The 16,553-nt window shown below is 36.5% G+C and overlaps 1 protein-coding gene across 1 annotated transcript in view; it reads right to left on the reverse strand.

Annotated features, from left to right (window-relative positions):
* CNKSR2 (connector enhancer of kinase suppressor of Ras 2) overlaps nucleotides 1-16,553 on the reverse strand; it is a 191,008-nt gene that overhangs the window by 102,221 nt on the left and 72,234 nt on the right. Inside the window, exons 5-6 of the mRNA XM_042810178.1 lie at nucleotides 15,870-15,911; nucleotides 3,477-3,596 (exon numbers count right to left, since the gene is read on the reverse strand). Of these exons, the coding sequence (XP_042666112.1) occupies nucleotides 3,477-3,596; nucleotides 15,870-15,911 (162 nt within the window). The remainder of the gene's footprint in view (nucleotides 1-3,476; nucleotides 3,597-15,869; nucleotides 15,912-16,553) is intronic.

The raw sequence follows: 16,553 nt of genomic DNA on the forward strand, positions 1-16,553 counted from the left end.
CCCATCATCTCCTCCAACATTTCAAGACAAATAAGAGGAGAAGTATCAGGAACTGGTAGTACTCTAGATGCCTGAAAAATACTTCCCAACTGGACACCTACCAACGCAGTTTTAACCAGCTGCTCTTCCCTACATATAACTTCTATTTCATTAGTGCATTTTCTCATAGCAGGCCCATTTTGTGTTTGCTTTAGCAAGCAAAGGGGAAACAAGAACAACCAGTCTAATATTCAAGTTATATTCAACCTTTGCATTTCTGAATCTAGCAAATTAGGTGAATTGCTTGAACTTGAAGTCATATCACAGAACTCATTAGGTTTGTTATCACATCCATTAACTGACTAGTTTTGGTTTCTCCTGTTTGTATTTGATTTTCTGCCTAATTTGTGCCACAGTTCTCCAGTATTGTTCTGTATTAAAAAAAAAAAAAAAAGAAAAAAAAAGTGAAAGAAAAGGCACTGTTGAAGAAAAACCTCCCCAAGAAAAGTGCTATTTATAACTTGCCTTTTGTCTAGAAGTAGTTGTGTAGTATTCTGTTTCTTTGCTAAACAAACTTGTTTTTAGTCAAACTAATATTTTTAAAGTCTGTTTCCTGGCAAATGATATTATAGAAATAAGACTGGCTAGCTATCAATATGGGAAAAATACACAAAACTGGATTCTACTTCGTGATACAGATGTAACAATTTTTAGAAGAATTTTATACTCTGACAGATCCCCTTTCACTCTTACTTCACAATCACTGCAGGATGCATGTCTTTCTGCAGTAACACCCATTCGTGAACACATATGCAGTCATTCACGTGGGCAGACTAGGGATAAAGGAAGGAGAAAAAAAAAAAAAAGATAAAGAGCAATACCAAAACTCACCCATGTTTCATACAAGCTTTACCCAGTACACCAGAATTTCTCCATATCACATCCAAGGAACATCCTTCCCAGACTATTTAGTTCATTTCCTGATAACCGTTTTATAATTATAATAAGACATTGTATGTAGCAAATTTACCTCTTCCTTCTGATAATTGGATGATTTCCACAGAAACAGTTCAAATATAGTAAAAGAACTGCATGTTGATTAAAACACACTGATGGTGTTGCTATTTCTTTGATGTTGTAAAAGGTCCAACCATTTTCTCTATTCCACCTTATATTTGCCATATTATTTTAGGGAAATAGCATTGTTTTCCAAATTTTACATTTATTTTTCTTCTTTTTCATTCCCTGATCTGCTTCCTCTTCTTAGATATTAAATTCAAGATATTTTAAACATGCCACTTATGCTAGATGACGAAACATCTTCCAAGTCAACAGTCATCCATGCCCTTTTGCTTTCTCCTTGAAGTCTTTTCAGCTTTATAGAAGACTTTATTTAGTGAGCAGTAAGGCCAACATAGAACTGTCATGTGGGTCCAAAATGTAGAACACTGTTGACAATAATCCATTTTCCATCTCCAACATTTCATGAATCCTGGAAGAAGGTCCAGAAGGTCCACATTCACCCTGCTTGTGATGTACAAACACTATTAAAACTCCACACTCCACCTTTACTTCTTAAAATGATACAAAGAGCGCTCTATCTTAACTGAAAGATATTAGTGAAATGACTAAATAAAATATCAGTAGCCTGGAAACAAAGCTTTTGTACAAAGCCCCAAGATGATATGTTAGTAAGACTGTAACAAACAGATAGGTACAATATGCGCTTTTTGGTGCAAAATATGTAGTTCTTGATTCCTGCTCTGGAGAGCTCACAGTCTAAAGAAGCCAGCACGATACAGGGCAAGAGAAGAGTCGCACATGGGGAAGCATAAAGGGGAAAGAAGTGCACTCTGTGGAAGCAGGTTTGTGTCCTTCTAAAGCCTGTATGCAGCATAATAGGTACTTCTCAATTTTTTTAATACATACAATTATTTTTTAAACAACAATGACGTGGTCAGCATCAAGACTCTGTTCAATTTGTTCACAGACATTTACTAAAAAAAACTAAAAATGGTACCAGACAAGACAGACAGAGGGTAGAAAACAGAGGGGCAAGAGGTTATCTATCTCATCATCTGGCAAGCAGGAAAAGACCCTTGTCCTTGTTTATATAAAGTATTGGTCTTATCATTTTTCAGTAACTGGGGATATCACTACCCTACAGAAAGGCTTAAATAAGTAAAAACGAACAAACAACAACACAGTCACAAGGCAGAACGGCAAAGAAATAAGGAAAAGCTAAGATAAAATTGGACAGAACTCCAAAAGAGGTGGCTGAGAGAAAGGAAAAAAACATTTCTTCATTACAACAGAAGATCTAGAAAGGCTGACTGCAGTGAGCTGGCAGAAGAGTGAGAAAATTACAGGAGAAAAGCGAGTCCATGGAAAGCTGAAATCCTGGAGGAACAGTCTGAAATGCATTCAGAAAGGAAAAGAAAGCCAGTGGTGGAGGAGAAAACAAATAGTAGACCAGAAAAACAGTATGGGGCAATACGTACGTATCCAGAAGTGCTTTTTTACTTATACTGTAATCGTAGTTTACCAGAAGAGGGGAAAATTAGCTTAGTGTATAATTAATCTAAATACTTTGGCATACCAAATTTGGAAAAAAAAAAAAAAAAAAAAAAAAAAAAGGAAAAAATCCCAACCTCTAATACAACAAACCCACAAGCTAGAATACTCTAAAACTACACCATCCAAACAACAACTCAGAAACCTACTGCTGAGAAGAGCACAGCAGTGATTTCTCTTATTTAAGTAAATGGACTGAGAATAAACTTGGGATTAAGCTGCAAAAGTTATTTCATTAGGCAGAAAATGGTTAACTGTACTTTAATCAACTGCTTTCTCCAAGGATTGTGGAAAGATATATTAGTAGTGATACACAGCTGTACAGCTGTAATTGTTATCTGTTGTGTTCTTCATGCAATGAGTGTTGGATACCACAAACAAAAGATATAAGTCAACTCTTGAGCAGCAAACACAGGCTGGCTGCACTGAGCCTTTACAACCACCTGATTAAGCATGCAGACTTCTTGCTATAAAATTCAATAAGCTACTTCTCAGCAGTGCTGCACAGCCTCTGGATAACTTACAAAACAGCTTTATATCCCTGCGATACTATGAGGCATATTCCAGAATTTGACAGTTTTTGTGCATAAGCCCACGCAAACTTCTTGGTTGAGTTGATCTTAGTAATTTAAATCCCTTCAGACTTAAAGATGCTAGAACAATCTGAACCATTTCTTAGAAGCTGGTATAAATGACAAGAACTCCTCATTCATTTCTTCTTGTTCACTAAATTTTCACATACATTGTTCAGCCATACAAAACACTTCCCTACTGGCCCAGCTGCATGAGAAATCAAACTATTTTCAGACTTGAAAAAAAAAAAAGTCTAAAAAGTCCTATTCATTTCCATATATACAAATTGTTTTGTTATTTGTTACTCTCTTATCATGGATGATGTGTTTGATTAACTGCGTACTTCTTACCAGCCCTTCACTTGGCTTGATGTTTGTAAGCTGGATCACTTCAAGGTGGGCCGACTGGGAAACCAGGGGATCAGAAGAGAGTGAGATGATGTGGTCACAGACGCCAGAGAGAGTTTTACACTACGAAGAAAAAATAAAAAGCCGTAATAAGTATACCATTACTAACTTTTTACTATTTAACCTACAACTTGAAATATCACATTGTTAAAGAAATCAGATTAGGGAAGGAAAATAGAGGCAAATATTCTTGCTTCTCAGTAAAGACAAAGGGACCACGTGGGCTGCTCCCATGCCCTCCTAGAGTGAGGTGAATACTTTTGTGCTGTGCTCAGGCAGACAGGGAGTGAGTGCATGGAGACCTCCAAGCTGCTCTCTCCTCGTGTTTTTCACAAAGCCATTAAGTGCCCCAGGCCCCGTTATTTTCAGTTGAAAGTGCAGACATTCAGCACAGATGACAATCAGGCTCTTAAACAACCATGGGCAACTCCCATTAACTCTGAAGTTTATTTTGTACTCATAAAACATGCTAATTGACTTTGGACTGAGTTTCTCATCTTCTGCTGGTGCCAAGTATGATTTACTATTGCAGGCACAAAGATGACAATAAATAACCACTTCACGATGGGATAATTCTTAAACCTGTTATCCTTGGCAGCCTCCTTACAGCAAGATAGAGACAGAAAAAAGATTCTAAAAGGGCTGGAGCTGTCAAATGGGTGCTTTCTATTTTCTCATATCTAACTCCCTCTTGTCAGAGGCAGGGAAGTTGTGATAAATTATTTGTTAGCCTTCTCTCATGTTTCCGTAAGCAAGCAATTTTGAGAGCTCCAGTGTTTTCTACGGAATCCCCTTTCAGCAGCTAAAACCAATTTTTTAGTTCAGGTTTCAGTGTGTTTTGTCAGAGAATTTGGGGATTAGAACATTCTTCTGGTCCCATAACTGCGGGTATCAGCAAAACCAGTGAAGAGGCAGCTTAACTGCCTTTACATGCAAAAGATTAAATTTAACCCATCTCTCCAAATGACTGAAACCCAACTACACCCAACTGCAGCATCAACTACTTCTCCAAGATTGCAAAGCATACTTTTTAAGGTACAGGCATCTACAACAATAATATAGAAACAGGATATAAAACTGGATATAATCTCCACCGACAAGTAACCCTCGTAATTCTAAATGCCAAACTGCAAATGCTTTATGGAGAAAGGAAAGTAAAAAAGCTGCTGTGAGAAAAAAAATAAAAAATAAAAATGCAGTGACAATGGAAACTTAATCTTGTTGCAGACCATCACATGGAAGTTTCCTCCTCAAACTTGACAATCGGCTGGAAAATTTTATATTGTATAGATGGATTACTTTATTCAACAATAATACGAAACATGAATAATTAAAATCAAATGGAAGACATAATGAAACACTACCAATGTGACCTTCTTCCAGAGATAAAATTACTTTCAAGCACAGACATTCACAAACACACACAAATTGCTTCTGTTTTGTTTGTATTTCACGTCACAGCATCGTTAATGAAAAAAGAAATTCAAGGTTTGGTGCTTTACCTGAACTAGGGAGAACTTGAAAAGCTATAATGATCAACTTGACCACAAAATTCATTTTTTTAAGACTTTTTGGATAAAAGAAAACTGGTTTGAGCTGAAACTTACAAAACGGTAAAAATGATATAAAATTCCATAACAAATGAAAACTTAGGGTTTTGTTGTTGACTTCTTTTGGTTTTAAATACAATACTGGTATGTTACCTATACTTTCAATTCTCTTGCAACTGCACCGAAAAGAAATGAAAAATCCTTTTTAGAAACTTAGGACTCAATCTCTCACATGCAAAATGAAAAGTCCTATGCTATTAATTATTTTTTGCTGATTAAAACTGAACTTTTCACATACCTTTAGACTTGCTTTCTACATATATTTCCTATTAATCGCTTTAAAAACTACTAAATTTATGGAGTGTGGGTGAAAATAAGGTGGTGTGAATATTTGTCAAAAGGTGCTCCAGGAATACTGGATGCAAAAATCACCAAGTTAATATGACTGAAAAAAAATACCTGCAGTATACCTCTAGCATTCCTTAAAGATATTTTATTTAAAATCTTTTGACATCATTAATGTTTATAAATATGTAAAGGGTGAGTGTAAGGAGATTGAAGCCAGGCTTTTCTCAGTGAGATCCGATAGGACAAGGGGCAATGAGTGCAAGCTGGAACACAGGAGGTTCCACACAAATATGAGAAAAAACTTCTTCAAAATAAGGGTAACACAACACTGGTATGGGCTGCCTGGAGAGACTGTGGGGTCTCCTCCTCTGGAGACATTCAAAGCCCGCCTGGTATACCTGATAAAGGTGTTCCTGATCTGGCAGGGGCACTGGATTAGATAATCTTTTAAGGTCTCTTCCAACCCCTGACTCCTATTACTTTTTTTCCATCCTAGACATTAATTCTGCTGCCCAATAGGATGGTATCTGGTACATTAGAAGCACAATAAATGAGCTACAGCAAAGTCTCTAACAGGGACTCTAGAGTTAGAGGATGTACTTTCACATGAAGACTTCAGTACTATGACTTTCCTGAAATTTAAGCTCTCATTCAGTGGGAATGCATATACAGCTGGATTTCTAGAAGAAAAAAAAAAAAAAAAAAAAAAAAAAAAAAAATATTAAGGGGAAAAAAAGGGGGTTTTTTTAAAAAAAAAAAAAAAAAAAAAAAAAAAAAAAAAGATATTAAGGGGCAAAACGCTGCTGCATTTAAAAAAAAAAAAAAACGTCTTTTCTGCTTCACGCTTGTCCAGGTTGAGTACAGAGAACCTCTAGAAATCCATTTAACGTTATCAGGTTTATTACCATATATTTGTATCATGTTAGTGGTGACTAGAAATAGCAAAAGAAAATTGAAAGTACAGAAAAAAATGAAAATAGAGTAAGTTCCTGAATTACTTCTTTCAGTTTCTGATCAACAGAATTAAATCTTTTTCTTCTAAAAGAACACTAATGGACATAAGTGATTCAATAAAACAATATGCCATCAACTAATAGTCCGTGAAGACAGTTTCTCAAGAAACAGTCATTCAACATAATGAGACCTAATCACAACATTACTTGCTTAATAATTGTGGAAAAGCTTTGTCCAGAAACCTAATTTCATTAAAATAGGTTTTGTCTGCTTCTGAGAACCTTCCTTTCCTTTGGAGAGAGAATGATGTTTATTGCAGGAGGATTTTGAACTTAAGCTCACTGCTCTTACATAATGAACTGACATATTCATGTTCCCTAGGCTTCCTTTATTTCACATATATTTGCATGGCAATAAAGGAATGAGCCCGATTTGTTTTTAACTAAGCTGGTCAAGAGATTTCTGAGTAGTATGTATTTTCTGTTTTGTCGCTCCAACAAAACGTATAGACCTAAGGAAAAAAGAAAGAAAAAAGAAAATGGGTTTGGGTTCTGCCCAACAACCCAAAACTTTCAGCTGACATAAGCAAATACACAGCAACACATTTTCTTCTGAAAGCATAAGTCTGCCAATGTCAGAATTCCCACAGAATCTCACAAGTCTCTCTTAACTATTATACATTCAAGTACCTTGATGAAACAGTTTGTAGTTAGAGTTAGACTGCAAGCAAGATCAAGGGTCTATCAAGCTAGTGTGAAGGGTAACTACCAGAACTCTAAGCATGCCCAGAACAAGGACAGCAAGGAGTACACTTGTGTGCAGTAGCTGTCCTCTCCTCCCTGAAAGAACAGGTTCAGGGGCTGTCACTGAAAACACGACCAGAGGACGATACTGCCAAAACTATGCATTTTTCCTTGTCCTTACTTTCAGAAAAATCTCATTTAGGGTTAGTTTTATTTTGGTTTTGGAAAGTTGATTGTTTGCTTTGATTTTCTTTTTCAGCCCAAGCGAAGTATCTAAGCTCAGATGACTCTGGAATACATTCAAACAGTACATATATGTCAGTTTATAACAAAACTTTATACTAACTGGAAAAAAAAAAAAAAAAAAAAAAAAGTGGGTCTGATTGTAGTTGCAGTCTGGTTCCTGCCTAAATTACCATTGTTAGCTTCACTGGCCAAGACTTTTTAATGTACTGATCAGCATAACATAGTATACAGAGGAAACTTCAGGAGCGTTCTCCATTCCAATTAGGAGTTCAGTGACTTCTTCATGGCAAATGACAAGTTGCCCCCACTCATCTTGAACTCCCCAGAGAGTTGAGAACTTCCATAGCAAAGATGCTGCCGTGGCACAAGAACAATATTAATTTAAAGGAGACATGTTTCTGCACTTAGAAAGTTCCCAACTAAATCACCTTTGACTTCTCTACAGCACTTTTCCTAAATGCTCCACTGCAGCTCATCAGGTTTATTCCACACATTGTTTGTGAGCTCAACTCAAGCAACTTCTCATTTTAAATATACAGTTACATTCAATGCTCTGCTAATTTTTCCCAGACTTCACTGTAGCATTCACTTTGGCAGAAGCGAATGGAACAAATTATGTAGGTGAAAGAAATGCTTAGGCTTTTTATTAATGATATATTCTTTGAGAGAAATAAATGGACCAACATGCTTTCATATATGCTACTGAATTAATTTGAGTGGAAGAAAAGCACATCAACAGCATACATTTGTTGCTCAATTTGTTCCATATAAGACAACACTTTTCACCTTAGCTCTTCAGCACAAGCTGTATCACAGGCATGCATTTATGCTGCACTAAAATCTGTTGTCAGCTCCTCTCCCCTTTTCTCTAAAGTGTTAGTTACCTTTTGCTTCTTTGGAAAACTAAATTTCTGATTGTGAAGACATTGTTAACAGGATCAGAATGCTACATACTACTTTCATAACTGCTGATTCCCTACTGCAATATCATTTAGAAACACATGACTTTAGAAGCTAACAGACATGTAAATACACTGAATTAATTTTGGGGCCATAACTGCTCTTCAGCCCTGGGTTGGACATCCTGTTAGTTCTTTGCAAGGATGAAAGAAAATAGTGTTACCCAAATTAACCTAGCTCTTTTCCATTCGCCACTTTCTGGACTCCAGCAGAGAAAACAGGCTTCTCAGCAAGAGGTAATGAGTGAAAGAACAAGGTGAAAACTGCATCTCAGAAACCTACAGAAGATACAGAGTTTTCCTGCCATCCAGAGGGAGTGGGACAGACCCTCAAACACCAAGCAGCACTCCTGTGCTGTACAAGTAATGAAGCACTGGCAAAGGCTGCCTAGAGGCTGCAGAATCTTTTCCTTAGAGATTGGAAGACACCTGAGGATGCGGTCCTGGCACTCTGCTCAGTGTCACTGCTTGAGCAGGAGTTGGACCACATGGACTCAGAGGTCTCTTCCAAACTCAATCAGTCAGCAACTCAGATATCATACTCGAATACTGCAGAGGAAAAACTGAATATTAAAGATTGTCTGCCACTCATTATCCTCCTCAAAATACAGGTACAACTTCTATTGCTTGTACTGAAGACAAAAGAGGAAACTTTCTCAATGAATAAGATACAGTCCTAGGAGATAGCTCTGTGTGAGAAATGCAGATTCAGTGGTTAAGCCAAAATATATACACATTTAAGCAATTCACACAGACATATAGAAAAAAAAAAAAAAAAAAAAAAAAGAGGGGTAGATGTTCTCTGATATGCAGTGGAATCTACTACAGAAAACTTGTAAGAAAGAATCTCCACATGTCTATATGCTGCATTTATACTTTTGGAGAAACAAATCTAAAAACGATGAGTAGCTAATAGATACAGTAAGATGCAGAGAAAAATGAGCATCCAATTGCTCCTGCAAACATCAGAAGGAATTTAGAAATGCCTCGCCTTTTTCAAGCTGCACTTAGCTTTCAGCATGTAAGACGTCTGAACAAAGCCAAAAAACCAACAAAAAACAACCACCAACAAACAAGTTACAAAAGATTAACTGAGAGAAATGAGCAGATGATTACATTTTCTCCTTTTGTTACACAGCCCCTATTCTCACCATAAACCTTACAGTAATGGCTTCAGTTCTCTCTTGCAATAACTCATCACTTCACATTAGTAATAAATTCTCTTTATTCAGTAACAAACTTATAATTGCATATTATAGCTGCAACACAGTCTCTACGTGCAAAGCTAAAGGATTCAAAAGAGGATGAAAATATCACTAAAAAACGTTTAATTGCGTGACAGAAATTCAATGGGAAACATTTTCTTCCACTTTGTAGATAACTACTTGAAAACCATACTTTGTCTGTACTTATGTTTTTGGACTGTAGTACACTCACTTCTTGCCATTTTCTTACAATTACTCCTTTCAGCTAAGGGGATGAGGACAAAAAGGTGACTGAATTGCTCTTGCATCTTTTCTGATTCTCTGTGGCTAATTCACTCTGCACCAGCAAAATTATGTCAATCTTCTGTCGTACAGTGGGAGTAGTTACGGACATGACTAGCTCGAAAAGCCTCCACAGGCTTTCTCCCTCAACAAGTCAGTCACCCATTATCTGTTCACTCAGGAACTCTATGTTCATCAAATATTTCTGGTGAAGCAAACAGACTTCTATTTGTTCCCGTATTTAATTTTATCCAGGCTGGTGACCAAACTTAAATCTATCCTGCCAAACAGTAGCAATACAGAAGCATCCTGGCTTAACATTCCCAGAGCTGAGGGCAAGATCAGAACCAGCCTCTTCTACAAGAAATCATAACAACATCATTCAAATGATAAGTGGGATGGCAGTGAGGCATAGAAATTAAGGGCAAAAGTCAGAAAAAATGTCTTCGTGATGTTAAGTTTAACATTTCAGAAAAAAAAAAAAAAGCTTAACTACGTCTTACTGAGATAAAGCAATGCAAGCATTCAGAATGAAGTCTAACTAGTATGATTAAGACATACAGAATAATTATTTATCAATTAATATTGGACCAAAACATTTCTGGTACCATATGGAATACTGTAGTAATTGCAGCAATCTTAGAACCATCCATACCTAGTCTACTATTTACAGATACGTGAAGTTTAATTAGTAACTCAATCTTATTTTGGATGCAGAATTAGTGAGTTTTGATGAACCTTTTCGCAAGGTATAGAACCTTGAAGGGAAGTGGGTGGTTACTTTTTTCTTTTTTTCTTTAATCAGACTATTAAAATGATACCTTTGACAGTGCATTCTTAGACAATTATAGCTCTATAACAAATATTCAAATTCAGTAGGCAGGACTGAATTATTAGCACTGTGGTTTCTCTACAAGCAAAAAGAGAACACCCTGATCCATTACTTGTTCTCTCCTTTTTCAGTTTAGTAACACAAGAGAAAATAATTTAAATAGCTCATGTTTTTCACAAACACCTTCTAATGCTGAAACACAATGGAAAGAACAGAACTAGTGGTGGGGTGGCAAAGCCCTTGGCTACAGCAAATGAGGATAAGCCCAAATGCAGCAGCCGTGGATGCAGAAACAAAAGAAAAAAGACTTTTTACCCCCTGGAAGGCCTGAGATACAGAGAGACCTCCAGCAAGATACCTCGCCTCCAGTGCCAACCCTCAAATGAGGTCTGGGAGGAGGTAGATCCTGTCTCCACCCCTCCTGGTCGCTCAAGTGCACTGCATGCAGCTGAGCTCCCCTGGGTTGGCCTGCCTTTCACCAGGTGCTCAATCACTGGTTCAAGCCGTAAATTTGCATTTCTGCTACACATCTGAATATTAATTTCAGTCTCCAGTTCTAATTTCCACAGTTTTCCAGATTAAAAAGCTGTACCTTTTCAGGAAAAGCAGCATAATCTTCAGAAAATTAAGCTGAAAACTCAGTAAAAACTTATTAATCTGACTAGAACGTCACTTCTGCTTTCTGTAATTAGTCCTTCTTATCTCAGTCTCAATTTAATACTGCACTGTTTCATACTGATTGAACTACGTATTTCTATCTTACTGAGCACTGAACTGCTGGAAAGAATGAACAAATTATTTTTAAAAGACTTTAGAGCTCCATTCTGACTTTTGCAAACATCTTAACTCCCCAAATAAGCAGAACCAATACCTATTTAAGCTGAGCTGTTTTCCATGCACTTTATCATCTCAAGATGAATTAATATTAAGATTCTGGATACAAAATGGCAACTCCCAATTTTAAAGAAAACAACCCATGGCTTATATACTTCATATTTTGGCCAACTATATTTTAACTGATTCTTTGAAGTTATTTTTTTTTTTGCCATCTACTTTCGTTGGCGTTTTTTTTCTGCTGATATTTATTTTGTGCTTACATTAACAAATTATTACAATTTCTACCATCTACTTATTTATTTGTTACATGGATTGTTGAGCAAAAGGTAACATGGAAAAAAAACATTCTGAGAAATTGGCAGTGATAGAAATACAAAGCATTTCTCAGTTGTCATGAATATTTCAGAAGCAGAAATCTCTTAATGAGTAAAACCCAGCATATTATTCCCACATAGTTTTATGCTTCTTATTGCACGGCTTTTATGAATTAATTCACAGTGAAAATAACTTTAAGAAATATACAAGTCTTCAAAGTTGTTTTAACACACCTGCAAATCTAGGGCAGAAAATTTAAGTAGAAACTTGTTTTTTCCCAAATACACGTTCTTGCAACTTCTGTTTAAAATAAATAAACAAAACTGACATGGTTAACTTCTTAAAATGTCATCTATTTTACATGTGACCTTTTTCTTTAGATCCATTTTATGTGTTCAGGTAAATAGCACAGCCTAGTTTACTACTTAAGCTAATATCATGAGGGATGACAAAATGATTTATGAAGTATTTGAAGATCCAATTGCTCAAAGAGTAAACAAAAATCCTTCTTGAATATAGGCTGGATTCATACATTTCTGTCATCAGAGAGTACCATTTCTCTGACAAAAAGTTGACTTCAAAATAAGTTTGTTCACATTAAAACATACTATCTATGGATAAGGTGATTCAGCAATCTCTCCACGCGAACTCCCACAGTTATCTCGAAGAAAGAGGACTTTCCAAAAGAAATTACTGCTGTTAGAAAATGAATACATCAACTACTTTCTGGCCCTACCTAAAGCCAAACAATTTGTCATTTAACTAAGGATCTCGCCTGTTGTGCGAGATGTTGCCTACTTCACCATGCTTCCAAGGAAATAGAGAAGAGTGAGTGACTCACTGATGTTGGCAGTATCCACAGATGCATTTTGATAGCATCTGACTGATAGCAGCGTGGTCTCACATACCCCAGCTGTGCCCACACACCCTCTTGACCCCTGATTTGGCTCAGGTGACAGGATGGGTGAGCACAACAAAGGCTCGTTCTGCTGGGAACTGGGCAGCAACTCCCTGAGAGTTGTGTACTTACAGCACTCCAGCCTCCGAACGATTGCACGTGAGCCTAAGAAAACACTTTTAAGCATGTGAATGAAGGATGTGTTCAACCTGCTCTGAAGTAAACCTGCAAGACCGCTGACAGGTGACATGGACAAAAATAAACTACTTGTATCCAGTGATAGTAAAATCGCAAATTTCTTGATGTCCTGAAGAATAAAAGTATATACCTATCTTTAATTTATTTTTATGCTGTAGCTACATAGGTAAAAAAGGATCTTTTAAAACCTCAAAAACTTTTAAAACTATACTTCCTTAGTGAGAAAAATCACAGAATCACAGAATTGTAGGGCTTGGAAGGGACCTCCAGAGATCATCGAGTCCAACCCCCCTGCCAATGCAGGTTCCCTACACCAGGTCACACAGGTAGGCATCCAGGCGGTTTTGCCTTGCAACAAGGGTTTCCATAGGCTAATTACACAAATTGCTAATCAGTTTTAAGTCATTGCCTTTTACTTTTGGGAGGAACCTTTTTTCTGTCACACTGTACATGAAATCATGGACAAACATGCAGTTCTGAATTCAAGTTCCTCTGTAATTCACTCCAGCTACACATTGGTATGTGATCATTCAAAAAGTAGCTGGATGAGATGCTAGTCAGACATGTCTGATATCAGCAGGAATTTTTGTTGTTTGCTAATAGGTAACATACTCAAAAAACAGTTTGGTCTTAGAAACTAAATTATCTCTTTTTTGAAAATCAAATTATATTGTATCTGTCTGAGTCCTTTCCATTTCTGCTGTTTTTTCGAGGTTTTGCATTCAAGATTCTTTCTATGCTTTTATTAAAATTTACTCTACTCTTTTGATATTGGAGAACCTTCTTATTAACATTCACCTCAAAGATACACAGTCTATAAAAAGAGATTTAAATTCTTAATCGCTCTCTTGAACATCTTTAACCTGGTTTGCACTGCATTTACTGCTCTGCATGTGTGTGTGCATTCAAATATTTTGATATCCAATAAGATAACTACTGTCCTCTCTTCTTTGATACTGAGATAAAAGACACATGCTCGCTCTAAATATCAGGCTTTTTCCCTACTACTTTTTTGTTACTATTGTTGTAAACCTCTCTCTTACACTGATCCCCTGATTTTCTAATAGGCAAAATTCACAACACCTTTTTCTGTCTTCCCAGAGGAGTTAGAGGGAATGGTGACTGCTTTCAATTCTATCATTAATCTTTACATTTGCACTTCTAAAATATTCCCTTTCAAATTCAGAATCTGCTTTCAAAACTAATCTTTTAATTATTCAGACAGATTTTTCTCTTTCCTTGTTTGCTATTGTCAGCTTTTGCTTCATGAAATTCCATCCATCAGTTGAAATGTAACATGATCAGAAACAATCCAAGTTATGTACAATACATACAAGTCAACTTTAACCCTAGGCAACAAGTATGGTGTTCTGCTCATGTTTCCTTGTCACCTTGAGCACTCACCAAAGAATGTAATTAAGCTCTCTACCTTAACTTATGTGTCCACTTGTCACCACAAAGTGGTTGCTGTGGATTAAAGTAATAAGCCTGTGTGAGTCTGAATAACATAAGATAATGTCACTTCATCATTTGCAGTTATTTTTAATGTAACTGTAATGAAACCTGTCTCAGATTTGTCCATTCACATCTTAAATGAATCTCTCTTGGCTTCCTCAAAATTTTATGTTGGAGACTATATTAATTGATGCTTCATCAGCTTCAACCACTGCCAGCTCTCTTTCAAATTCTTTTTGCTAATTTGCAAATGTTATATACTGTATATACATCAGATGTCAAAAATCTTGGCTCTTACAGCAGAAAACAAGCATGTATTGAAAATCAGGCTTTATATAATGGATTCAAACTTACAGTACTTCATTTTTTGCCAAGATTATGCAATTAAAAACTTCATTACTTAAATGCTTGCAGAGATCAGCCTAGCAAAGAAGATGATGTCAGCCTGACTAAAAATGTAAATTCCTTGTGTCCCACAGGGGAAAAATGTCAGTGTAACTTAAAATTACAAGGAGACATTTTACTCCACATCACTGTGAAATCAAATTGTCAAAAGCTTACAGAATTCAGATTGCCATGTATTTGATATAGGAGAGGTGAATAAAAAAAGTGTAGCAACGTTACTGGAAAGTTCATGTTTTAAAATAAATTATTTTTTTCTTCATTAAAATCAGACCATAAGAGAAATAAGATATCAAAACCTATCTGAAAGTGAAATACAGTGAAAGGTAAAATATTATCATTTTCATCAGTTAAGTTACTTTATTTTTCACCCTTAGAAAATAAGGCTTCACATCTCAGTGCGACTCCACATTTCAGAAGCAGTGTCAGGGTTAACTTGATACTCACTAAACCACCAACAGAACATGAAAGGCAATTTAGTATTTAATACTTAGGTGTTACGTCATCTCAGTAGTTTTCACACAAGATTTCTCAAACTTTCTTCTCTCCATCCCCTAACGTGTCAGCCTTTCCAAACCATTTTATATTCTGGTGTTTAAGTGCTGACAAATTTCAGCTGTTTTATTTGTTATGAATAGCAGTAGAAAATCTGGGAATAGACTATTGTATTTATGCTGAGAATTCAACAGGAAAGCTTTGCTTTAATCTTCTTATCACTACACTAGCTCAGTACTCCTAGGAGTGATGAATAAAGAAAGCTATGTTACTAACATTTACATATGATATCATATAAGACTAGAAAACAGCTCTCTAAAAGGAAATCTCATTCTTCAAAATCATTTTCCTAACCATGTTTTACAAACAACAGATAGGCATGAACCAGCCTAAAACATAAGCCACTACAAAGTTGCTGGCTTCTCATATGTCAAGCGTGGTTTTCTTAGCAATCATTACCTATTCGTACTTATTTCCAAATATTCAGCAGTCAGTCACACACAGACTAGCTCATTATCACACTGGCAACACACGGAAAAAGTACAAAACACACAGAGATAGAATCCTATTTGTTCAATGCAAGTACATTTATTAATAGAAATCCAAAAGCGACTTACCACATGAAGAATTTTATTCTCTGTTTCATATACTGTGCAATCCTGAAAAAGTAAAGCAGAAAAGACAGGTTAGATTGATCCAATCAATCACCATTCCTAGATTTATTCTTGAAAAGAATTAAATAAAACTGAAATGGGTTGAGGATGAAACAAAAGATTTCAAAGTCTCAATTAGAATGGAAAGATTTATATAACAAAAGAGTGAAGCCAGCACCAAAGGCAAAGGAAAATGTACTCTCTCTGTAAGTAAACGAAAAGGGAGAACTGGCTTTAACAGACATGGAGCAAACAGGTACTCAAGTTCTTTGCCTCAGACTTCAGCAGAAGCAGTAAGGCTTCCCACTCCTCCGTATCCCCAAACCTCTAGTTGGGGGGGGGGGTGGCAGGGGATCAAAATCTTCCTCTGTAAGAGTGGAGCAAGTTAGAGACTGTCTCATGAGACTGAATGTGTACAAGTCTATGTGGCTGGACAGTATGCATCCCAAGATCCTGAAGGAACTGGTTGATGTGGTTGTGGTACAATTCTCATCATACTTTAAAAGTCTTGGCTATCAGGCAAAGTCCCCCATGACTGTAAAAAGGGAAACATCACTCTCATTTTTAAGAAAGGGAGAAAAAGAAAGCCAGGGAATGACACACCTGTGAGCTTCACACCTGTGCATGAGAAGATCACAAAGCTGATCC

This window comes from Centrocercus urophasianus, unplaced genomic scaffold (assembly GCF_019232065.1).
Source record: "Centrocercus urophasianus isolate 14NV4802_14NV808 unplaced genomic scaffold, USGS_Curo_1.0 seq_12, whole genome shotgun sequence".
In the NCBI taxonomy this organism is placed as follows: domain Eukaryota; kingdom Metazoa; phylum Chordata; class Aves; order Galliformes; family Phasianidae; genus Centrocercus; species Centrocercus urophasianus.